This window comes from Drosophila eugracilis, unplaced genomic scaffold, assembly GCF_018153835.1.
Source record: "Drosophila eugracilis isolate 14026-0451.02 unplaced genomic scaffold, ASM1815383v1 contig_1765, whole genome shotgun sequence".
Lineage (NCBI taxonomy): Eukaryota > Metazoa > Arthropoda > Insecta > Diptera > Drosophilidae > Drosophila > Drosophila eugracilis.
The window spans coordinates 935,104-946,558 of record NW_024572605.1 but is presented as its reverse complement, the minus strand read 5'-3'; the positions used below and the strand labels follow the sequence as shown (position 1 = coordinate 946,558).

Below are 11,455 nucleotides of genomic sequence, written 5' to 3'. Positions count from 1 at the left end.
GGTTGTCCCATCGGAAGACATAAGACGGAGGACAGAAGACGGCCCAGAAGAAAGACACTGCCTCCCTCTTTCGCTCTCTCTTCTTGCTGGTGTGGTGCGTCTCTTTCTGGTCTTCGGCCCCAACAGATCGCTTTGTCGCCTAAATATGGCCGACATTTAATTAGACATTTTTTGGCAGGGCTTTTCACTTCATATTGTGTCTTGGGCTAATTGCACTTTGGGGCCTGAATTGTGGAAATCAGAAAACATAATTTTCTGGGCAAGGCTATAAAGGTTGTCAATCAAAGGGCGTTCTCTAAGATTGAATTGCAGAAACAATTAAGACAACTTCCTACACCTGAAATGCATTGATTAAGATTAGTAGTAAAAAGGCATCAAGGAGCTTCTTTGTATGTTGTAAATTTTATTTAATTTATTTAGATTTGCTTTACAGTTTTCTTTGTTGTTTGTGTATATTTAATTTACGATATATAAATTAAAATGAGAACATTGCGTTGGCCTTACAAATTAATAGCATTCATATCTCTGCGCTCTCGAAAGCGAACTCCTCGGATTCGCTAGATAAGGGTTAAGGGTTACGGGCAGGTTCTTCTCTTTCGGGGATTTTGTGCAGGTAAAGCGGTTACTTGATGTTCCGGGCTTAAAACTAGAGATTTGCTAATGTTTGTGTTTTCAAGCAGGGCTGGGCTAGGAGTGGGCGTGGCGTTAAGCATAGAGCAAGGCCGCACACCAATCAAGAAATGTACAAATCTGCATTAGATGTATAAATAAGTTTAGCTTTTTGTATTTTCCGTTTTCTCTTCCTGCGTGTTATTTTTTACATTAATATTTTTAACATTTTTCTTTGGCTTAACTTTATGATAAGATAATAATGTATAAGATTATGTATAAAAATGTGCGAAATATATGTTACAGTCGTTAAGAATTAAGTACAAAAATATGCTTTACAATGATAACAAGAAGGGGGCGTAGAGGGGGAGCAGAGTAAATGTACAAAGGAATGCCAGACGTTGCGGCAGAAGAGTTTGAGAAGGTCGTAAACGATGAAGCGGCTGGTAAGCTCAGGTGAATATCGTTTGCCGCTGCATCATCTACGACCGCTTACCAAGACGATGAATAGCAGAAGGAAAATGGTTCTTACGAGCTACCCACACAGCATTTTGAATCTTTGATTTAACAGAGTCTCTCTTAGACACACACACACACGCAGACTTACAGACTTACAGACTTACAGACTGAAACACTCACACACTCAGGCAGTCACACACACTCATTCTCATGCCCAAAGGACACTATCTTTGTATCTGCTACAGCGAGTGCTCATTGGTGTTCAGGAAGCTGCGGCACACGCGGCTCACCTCGGGATTGGCGTGGTTCATCAGCTGCATGTAGATCTGCTTGTGGAGCTGCAGTTCATTGGTCATTTCGCTCAGCTGCCGGATGAGGGCGTCCTTCTCCTTGAGCAGGCTCTTCACCCGCTCCTCCACCTCCCGCGAACGCACTTTGGCCTTCTCCCGACTCTTCCGCACGGCAATGTTGTTCCTCTCCCGCCTCCTCCGGTACTCATCCGTGCCCTTGTCCACATGCTTGTTGCTGTGCTTCCGATGCTGCTGCTGCTGCTGGTGCTGCTGATGTTGCTGCTGTGCATGCAACTTGCTGTGCTGCTTCAGCAGATGCTGGGCTCCTGCAGCGGCTGCCAGGTGAGGAAGGTTGTGATGGGCCAGGACATTGGCGGTTGTCAGGTTGGTGAACTGGCTGCCATTGCTGCTGCCCGTGCTGCCGTTGCTCCCATTGCTGCTCGGAGTGGTGTTGCCTCCGTTGAGGGGGTTTCCTCCGGACAGTCCATTAGCTCCCGCTCCATAGCCGTTGTAGAGGCCTCCACCGTTGCCCATAAAGGCAGCCTGCTGGTTGGCAGCCTCCTGGAGGTGTCTTCTGTACTCCGGATCTATGGGCTCCTCCTTGATCGTACTGGAATCGGAGCCCACGGAGCTGTTCTCGTCGCTGGAATTGTTGTAGGTGGCATGAACAGGCTGTGGCATGTAGGCCAGCGCTCCACCTCCTCCTCCACCACCTCCCCTGCCCACGTATCCGTGCTGATTCCTCAGGGTTTGCTGCTGCAGGACCTTCGCCGCAGCCGAGACCATTCCGCTGGGCGGTAGAGTGGCCGAGAGACCACCTGGACTGGTCACCATGTCGCTGAAGATGCCCAGCGTTTCCGTATCCCTGAACTGATCGTCGATCAGGTGTTGCAGGTCAAGGGTTATCTCCTGGGTGGTCAGTTCGTCCAGGTCCGTTTGGGTTGTGTACTGCTGCAACATTTGCTTCTGCAGCAAGTTGTTGTTGCTGCCCAAGGCGGCAACCTGTTGCATTTGATGCATGGCGTGCTGCTTAACGAGAAGGGCCGCATCCTGGGAAGTGTTGTTGTTGGCATCGGTTGTCTGTTGCTGAGGTTGCTGCTGCTGCTGTTGCTGCTGTTGTTGCTGCTGTTGTTGCTGCTGCTGCTGTTGCTGCTGCTGTTGTGCCGTGGACATGGCCGTCAGGGTTATTTGGCCAATGGTCGCCTGCTGCAGCGGGGGCTCCTTCTTGAGGTCCAGCTGGGCCAATGTCTGAACGGCATCGGCGTACATCTGCGGCGACTCCATGTTCAGCATTTTCAGTTGCGCGAAGGAGGGTAAAATCTTGATGCCTTGTAGAGCGTTAATTTTGGATGTTTTTTAGAGTTCAGATTTCGGTTTAAATCAAAATTTAAATTTAAGGCCTAAAGCATTGCACTGAGGTAAGCGGGTCTTTGGAAATGTTTTCAAAGTTCTTTTTCCCAATTTCTGGTTAAATTTTAAGCTTCATTTTAGGCTGCCTAAGTGGTCACTGCAGCCAAGCATTTTCGCTTGTTGTTTAGTTCTTGTTATTAATATGTTTATTTTATTTTTTGCTTTTGATTTTTGATTTTTATTTCGTGTTTGTAAACTGCACTTCTCCGGCCGCACGCGCTCGAACGACTGAAGTGCCGCAGCAGTGATGCAACAGATTTTATACGAGACGGGCCGACGACTGCTGTTGGCGGCGTTTGTAGTGGTGTTAGAAACGCTCCTGAAGAACCGTTAGCTGAGCGAGCTTTTCTTCGGTTTTCAATTTTACTTGGCTAAGCGGAGAGCGCGCGTCCGTCGCCGACAAATGGTAAATTGTAACTGTGACAAAACGCGAACGCGAACGCGGCAAAGTGAAAAAGTCTTTGGCGCAGCGACGCAGCCGAAGAAAAAAGAAAATGAGCGGGCAGCGCATGTAACACACACACACACACACACACTTATACCGCTCCCCATTAAAAACCCCAAAACGCCAAAACGTCGACGTCGCCGTTACTGCGCCGTCTTTACAACAAAAGCAACGGCAGAGCACGAGCAAAGCCAGAGCAAAGGCAAAGCAAGAGCAAAGCAACTACCTGTGGATGAGAGCGAGAGCCAAGATCAGGTAAAAAAGCAAAAGTTTTTCCCAATCACTTTTACTCTCGTCGCAAGGCAGTTCACTTGGCAAGTTCTTGTTTTTACTGCCGCAGGCAAGCGTCCGAGTGTGAGCCATTAAGCGTAAATAATATGCATTTTGGGGCTTTAGCTGTGGCTTTTCGGCACATACTAGATATTACTGTACTTTACTGTATTTTACTGTATTTTAACACAAAACTTTAGTATATGCAGTTAAACGTTAAGTGGGAATAAATAGTTTTAAATAGTTTTGTAATTCTAATTCTTACTCTGCCATTTTTTGATTATATTTATAACACATTTTATGAATAATTAATAAATATTTATTAACTAGGAAAGGATTTTATATATTTCATTTATAGTTTTCATCATGTTTTGGTGGGTTTTTATTTTTTATATCTTAAGTTAAAAATACATACCATCGTAAAATACGCAGTTTAGTATTTCATCAAGAAACTCAATGCACCGTTACTCGCTCGATCGCGTGACGTCACACAAAGGGAGACCCAGCAGACACCTACACAGCCACGCGAAGAAGCACAAACACCAAGAAAGAAGCAAGCGTCGACTGCGCTGCCTTCGTTTATTTTTTGTGCTCTCGCTTTCATTTTCGTTTGCTTTTTGCTTTTTTGGGAGAAGAGGCAGCAAAAGCTATACGCAGAGAAGAAACAACAACACCACGCCCGCATAAACCGGCACTCCGCACCGTAACCCCCAACCCCCGACCCCTGCCTTCCAGGCCTTGCCCACTCCGATTTGTGTTTAGACTTTTTTTCGTTTTCGCCTTAGAAATACAGAAATGCAGTTGGCTTTGGGGGATGTCGGGGATTTAGGCTTACTTTTGGCGCGCATGCGTGACTTCGCAGTCGGAAAGCAACGCATCAGAGAGCTTTCACGTAATACGCAGCGCCGTCTTATTAAAATTAAAATGAAATGTTATGAAATTCATAAAAATTAGCACGCCTCGTAGTTTTGTTTATTTAAATGCAGCGATTTGTAAAAGTTGTCTCCGTCGCTCTCTTCGCGCTCTCTTCTGCTCGCAGTCTTTCTCTCCCTCCTGCCTCCCGAGTTTTCGAGTCTGTAATTTGGGTCAAGTTGTCGTTTACTTTCCGAAGGTGTGCCTCTCTTTTGCGCCCCCTTCCTCAGCCCCTCTTCGCTCTGTGTGTCTACCTTTTGTTTATTCGGATTTTATTAATCATACGCCCCGTGCGCAGTGGACGATAAGACGTTGGTGGTGCGATGTCGATGACAGGACCGCCTCTCTTCCTCGCCGCTTATCAGTCAAGCAATTGCAATCGAATTGGAAATATCGCCGATATCGATGACTACATCGAGATTGTGCAAAAAGCGCTTCCTTGTGCGTCTCATAATTACGCTGTATTTCAAAACGCTCTCAACTGCACCCTTATTGTTCTTGGGGATTGCAATATGGGGTGAAGTTACCCAAGAATTGATCCGATATCGATCACGGCTTATCAGCTGCTAACTGTGATGACATCCGACATTCAAATGAGGCAAGATCCACTTCTGATCGTTCTTATCTTATCAGATTGTTGATGGGGAAACTACCTACTGAATAATAAAATAAACCATATTTTATAGGAATCCTTTTATTGTACTAAGAAATTACTCAAACAATGAAGTATTTGATGAGGATAATAAATAACCTATTTATCTACTTTTTAAGAGGTTATTAAGGTGACTTTAATTTGGAACCATATCTATGTAAAAGCCCTGTAAGAGATCTGTTTTTCTATATCAAATAATAGAGGTATTAATTAAACTATTAAATAATTAACGTTTTACTCAGCTTTCTTTCATGATAATTTCAAATTTGTTTATATTAGCAAGTTAAATACAGTCTTAACACCCTTTTACCAACAAGGCATGTGCTATCCCCGATAAGATTAAAATATGCAAATGCCATCCGCCTACAAATAGTTTCCCCTGCTTAGACCTATGTTAACCAAATATATAAACTTATTGAAACTAAACCTAGTGAAAGTCCTAAGATAAGGCGCCTTTTTATCACCTTGATCTGTTTTAACTCTTTTCCCAGAGGGAAATCGTAGGCGTGATTATCTGCCCGTCGACGACGACCACGCGCAAAGAGCCCGAAAGTTGTATTTATACATTTTTTGGCAAACGACTGATAAGACGGGCAAAAGCCGCGAATGCGCGTAAACAAAACAAATACGAGTAGCAGCCGCAATTCACAGCTCTTAACTCCCAACTCGAGAGTGCCGTTCGTTGCACTCTGCCGAAAAGTTGTCTGACACATGCGAAAAATCAGACAGAAATTGTGTTTACAAACACGGCCACAGTCGAGGGTTTTGGCCAATGATTTCTAGGCAGCGAGTTCGCTTTGCTTTTGTTTTGCTTTGCCATCGGATTTGGAGTCACCTTATCTCGGTGACGCGTAGCTGATTGAGTTCTGCACTTCCTTAAACCTGAACCCGATCGCAATGAACCCGAGGCGATTGGATGACTCGCCGGACTTATTCTCACGCCCCTATTCGTAGGGAAGACTCTTCTAAGCACCGGCCAGCGAAAAGTTTTCGCCGAAGAGCCGACTTTCATTGCCGAATCGCCTGGCATCAGCACTAAATTTGGTCGATTTCTGTACTCATCAGCACAAGGCGGACAAGGTGAACAGGGAGCGGGCCCGCTTCTGTGGAAGTAGAGTCAGAATTACAGCGCCGAAGCACAAAGCCCGAGAATCCCCTTTGGAGAAGAGTTTGGGGTCGTCGAACTGGCTGCATTCTAAATGGTGTTAAGTACACTGCGATTAAGTGGAAATCATTGGTGTTTTCACTAAATGGGGTTTGTGGAAAGTGCATTTTGGAAGGAAAGTGTATGTAAAGCGATGAGTCAGTGGAAGAGGGGGCTTTAAAGGGTTGAAGAATGCTTAGGGAGTCATTTAAGGACATTAAGTTATACCTATTTATATTTTAAAATAATAATAAAACTAATTTAAGCTAGTTTTCAGATCTTAAAGGTTACAAGAATATTATTAAAATTTATTTTTATTTCGATTTTCGAATTTAAAAACAAATTAGGTAGGTTTATTGTAGGTTAAAGAAATATTCCCCAATAAAACCAAAATACTTCAATTTTAAATATTGCCCGTGGAAAATTTACAAAAAAACTTAAAACTAGCTTAAATTTGTAATTCATTTGGCGGGCAATTTTTAAAAAGCCGCTGTTAAGCAGTGAACAATCAATCTGATTGTAAACTGCTTGATAATACCGACTCGATCACTTTCGTGGCGCCACCTAGCTTAGCAGTTCCTCAGGCGTATGCTTACTGCTTGTAAGTGGGTAACTGCTTGCCAAAGCTACACTGCTTATTTAGTAGCGCCAATAAAAATGAAATTCAAAAATTTAAAAACTTTACTTTATGAATTAATTAAACCATTAAGTTTAGATAAACAAAACATACAATTTACAAATTCAGCTTTATAAAATATTTCCAACGGAATGAACAAAAATCCGCAAAATTCCCCAAAGAAAATTCAAGTATTTATGGCTGCCTCTCACCTTTGGGCCCATTTCCATCCCCGCCCATCGAAAAATACCTCAAAGAAGCAAGTTGGAGAGCCCACAAGTCATCCTGTAGGATGCCTAACTACCTTTGGCATGCGATCGATGGCCCGACGACAAACGCATTGATTGAAATAGTTTATTTGCAGGCCAAAAGTCTGTGGCCGTGGCTCTTCGGGCTCTGGGCCGTCTTGGCCTTTTTGTGCTTTCCTCATATTATTTGTGATGTTGGCAGAGCGCAGAGATAATGATGACGAGCTGCCAGCCAGCAAAGGCCGGCCAGCAGAAGTCGCAGGAGCCTGGCCAGGAGCTGGTCCACCCCCTCTCCAGGTTCTGGCGGGGATCGGGGGCCATATGGTGGCCCGGCCACGACTGATTGGGATGCCTGGTGAAGCGACGTGCGCAGAATTGACATTTTGTGTGTGCATTTGTGCACAGTGGGCGCGATAAGGTCGCACAGTCCGCAGTCTGCAGTCTCCAGTCTACAGTCTACAGTCCACTTCCACTGCACTCTGCTCCCATCCCCATCCAGGGCACTACAGTGCTCTGATTTCCAGGCAAAAGTGCACGGGCACAAATTAAAAATGCTCCACAATTGCCCGATCTCCGCGAGATCTCGAATCCAGATCGATCGACAGCTTCTGCACTGCCAGTGGAATTTTCATATGAGCGCTTGATTTCAGCAAAATTACATACTTGTAATTTTAAAATGCTGCCGAGTGCCGAGTGCCGAGAGAGTTGGAGCTGGAGAGGAGCAGCCCAGCAGCACAGCAGCACAGCAGCACAAAAAACGCGAAGAATCGCAAAGTCCAGGAATTTTAACCCCAAGTCGCAGTGCCAGTCTGAATCTCAGTCCGAGTTTCCGAGTTCGATCCCGAGTCGTTGTCTTCCAACTGATCACTTACGCACATTTTATCACAGCCAAACTGGAGACATCGCTGTGTGAGCCTCCTCCTCGGGCTGCTCCTCCGCCGGCTGTTCCTCCTACTCCAACTTTAGCTTCTGCACAGCTTGACAATAAGTGGTTCCCAGTCAGGTGATGGACGGAATCGACTAGCGAATACCTCTGTATTTGTATCCTATTACCCTTACAATTATATTATTTCCATTAAGAAGATCTTTTTTCCAGCTTCAACTTCAACATGAAATGGAGAAGTGAATTGTTAGTATTGATGAGAAGAAGGTAGAAGATAGTTAGAGGTGGCAGGGAGTGGGAAATTTATTCAAAGCCTGCAACAGTATCCCCAAATCACCTTTAACCCAAGCTACCCAGCATACCCCTTAGTTAGCGGGTAAGAAAAAATAAGTTACCGTTCTACGCGCTGAAATTTGTTGTGCCATCGACGATCCGCAGATCCCAAGCTGCTGAGCTCTGATGGTTCCTCGACTGTCTGCGACGGTCCTCCTTGTCTGGCATCGTTGTTGTTGTTGTTGCTGTTGTCAGTCGGAGTACGAGAACAACAAACTATAGATCGCTGGCAATCGATCAAGTATTTCGCGTACATTATCCGAGATGCGTGGGATAATTCTGTTCTAATTTGTAGAGGCCCCGAGTTAGTAGGCCCCTGGTCTGCAGCTCGACTTCTGGCCAAAAAGACATATCAAAGCCAACTTCCATGCGAAGCACGCACCAATCTTTGTCTGCCTTTTGATTTTCATAATTAAATATTGAGTGAATTAAAATGCGCGGAAGGCGAGGAAGTTAGAGCTGGGAAGAGGAAGGTTAGAGGAAGGGAAGGGGACTTCCGAGCTTCCTGCACTTGCCACAGTGGCAGCAAGTGGCCGCAAGTGGCCGCGAGTGGCCGCCGTGAATGCAAATGAGGTGGACTACCGGTAATCAGGTGAAACGGTCACGACCTGTTAATCGTTTTATGATTGTAGCGGTGCTTTTGTTTCCTGTGCCAGTGCCAGAACGGTACTTGTACTTCACCTCAAAAGAAAACCAAACCGAAAACCGAAAACCGAAAACTGAAATCCGAAAACCGAAAACCCACACCCCAAAACCCCCGAGTGATGTCTGCTTTTCCTTTTGTTTTCTCCAAGGGAGCCTCAATTTTATTTAAATTGTAACACAAACGGCCAGACAATTGCCCCGAAACCTCGAACGGCCAAGCCAAGTCAGCCCGATCCTGATTCTGATGCCGATGACGATGACGATGCCGATGTGGATCCCAACCCAATCCTTACCCCTTATGCGTTATTCATGAGGCAAAAAACATTGCGATCGCCTGTACCAATTGCCAATTGGTTCGACTTTTGAGCTGGCGTTGGCGGTTTTCTCTGCCGGCTTTTGTCAATCTCCTGGCTTTGGCCTGGCTTAGTGCAGTTGGAGCTGGAGCTGGAGCTGGCTTGGTTAAGTGGTTCATTGTCACCCCAGCGCCCAATTAGACACCTGAGATTCTGAGTTTCTCGGTCTCTCGGTTTCTGGCGATCATGCAGCTCGCACATGTGCCACGTTCTTCGATTCAATCAGATATATTCATTGGCTCGATCTCGGCTCCCATCTGTATAAGGAGTGGGCTCTGCAGTCCGAGTGTGTAAATCAGCCAGCTTGTTTTTCAGATAATAGATTTTCAAATCAAAATAATACTTGGGGAATTGGCTGTTGTGTTTTTCCCTCGATTACATTTTCATTTGCCTTAGCAAGCTACTTACCCCTTTACTGCTCATTCCCTCTTAATGGTAATCTAACTAAGTTCTACTTAATTTGCAACTTAGTGTTAGCCTAGTTTATCTTTTATGTCTTCCAAGCCATGCAGTGATCCCCCTATCGAATTCCCACCAAATCCCTCCTCTTTTCCATCCAAATCCTAATCCAACATCTCGCAGCCACTTTCCCACATCATTCCACTAAAAAAGACAAAAAATGTATTTACATATTTCGACTATTTAAAACACTTTGCTTTGGCTTAAGGCAAATGCCCAAGAAGCTCTATAAATAGTAAAAATGTCTATATATATATATATATATATGGCTATGGCTATGGCTATGGCGATGGCTAGCTGCATGGGCCAAACTAAAACCAAAACGGCAAATCAAAAAGCTGTTCGAGATCGTAAATGGAACAAACAGTTCCTCCCGAGATATAAATACTTTCGGGAATATACTTAGGCAAACACCTCTGTGGATGATCTGTCCAGCGTTTTGAAGGTGAACTCTCCTCCGTGAAGGATTACGTAAGGCGTAATTTGAGGGACAGGAGCAGCCTCCTCCTCGCCATGTCTCAAATAAATGCACGTAGAACGGCGAGCGAAGGCTGGCCAATAATTAAGTATTAGAAATGTTCAGCTGAGGAGAATTCCGTGGAAAATCCGATGGCAAAAAATACAGCATGTTGCAGTTGTTCCCAGCTGGGCCAGAAGGCTATTCGGCTTCTCGGCCAGACAGGCTGACGATCGCCTAGAAAGACAGCCGCACTGGAGCCAGTGGTCTCCAATCGGAGAGCCCGGAGAAAGGGGCGGTGAAAGGGGATCTGGTTGGCGGGCCACGGGCTGCAGACTCTGAAAACTGCAGCCTGCAGCCAACTAACCAATTAGTAAGCGCTGCACAGAACGCGTCTACAATTGTGAGAACCTTAGACCAGGCCAAGAAGCCAACAAGCTAGGCAGCCAACCAGCCAACTAGCCAGCACAGGCCGTGTGAGTATGATGAAATGTCAATAGGACCAGGAGCTCCTTCGATATGCACTGGGAGAAATATTCAGAAGTCTTGCCTATATTTTACTAATAATAAAGTGTAATTTATTAAAAATATTAAAATAACACAGATTTTACTTAGAGATTTGAAGTGGATTTTCTGTTTTTCAGAAAGTAAAAAGCTATCCATCTTAGAATCTAAGAAGTTAAGATGAAAGATGATTTCAATGATTTGATCTGTTGGAAAGGTAAAGTCCCTCTCAACGTATTATTAAAATCGAACCTAAATCACTAAAAATCAACCCAAATTTCGCTCAGTGTCCTAGAGGCAGATGAACCCCAAGACCGGGTCCCCGCTGCGCGGATCGATCCTTATATGATCCGCTGCCAGCGGCAAACGTTCTATTTTGACAGTCATTATGATTAATTTAAATCATTAGGCAGCCCGGGCAGGTAGACAAACCATCGAGGAGCCGCGCGAGTTCCTATATTTCATTCTAATTAAATGCAAGAGGGGGCACGGGAGGTGGATGGTCCTAGTCCTGGAATCAGAGACCCGAAGACCTGGCTTATTCGCGGAAGAGACAACCTGGCGACAACGACACCGATGACTGGAAAAGGCAACGATGACCATTTGCAGCCGGGGGAATGCATCATCTTCGACTGGGATCGGGGCGCAGTGAGTGTATCGATTTATCTGAGCCTACTATACTATAGTATCTCCTGCTATCTGTTAGTCACTGCACGTGGCCATGCCCACTGTATGGCCCCTTTCCGCCCCCTCTTCGCCTGGCTGA

The 11,455-nt window shown here is 45.2% G+C and overlaps 1 protein-coding gene across 1 annotated transcript; it reads right to left on the bottom strand.

Annotated features, from left to right (window-relative positions):
* Nucleotides 1–784: 784 nt before the first annotated feature.
* Nucleotides 785–3,198, bottom strand: LOC108107469 (CCAAT/enhancer-binding protein). The gene has a single exon (XM_017215016.2). The coding sequence runs from the start codon at nucleotides 2,649–2,651 to the stop codon at nucleotides 1,308–1,310; it is 1,344 nt and encodes a 447-aa protein (XP_017070505.2). The 5' UTR covers nucleotides 2,652–3,198; the 3' UTR covers nucleotides 785–1,307.
* Between the last annotated feature and the right edge of the window lie 8,257 nt (nucleotides 3,199–11,455).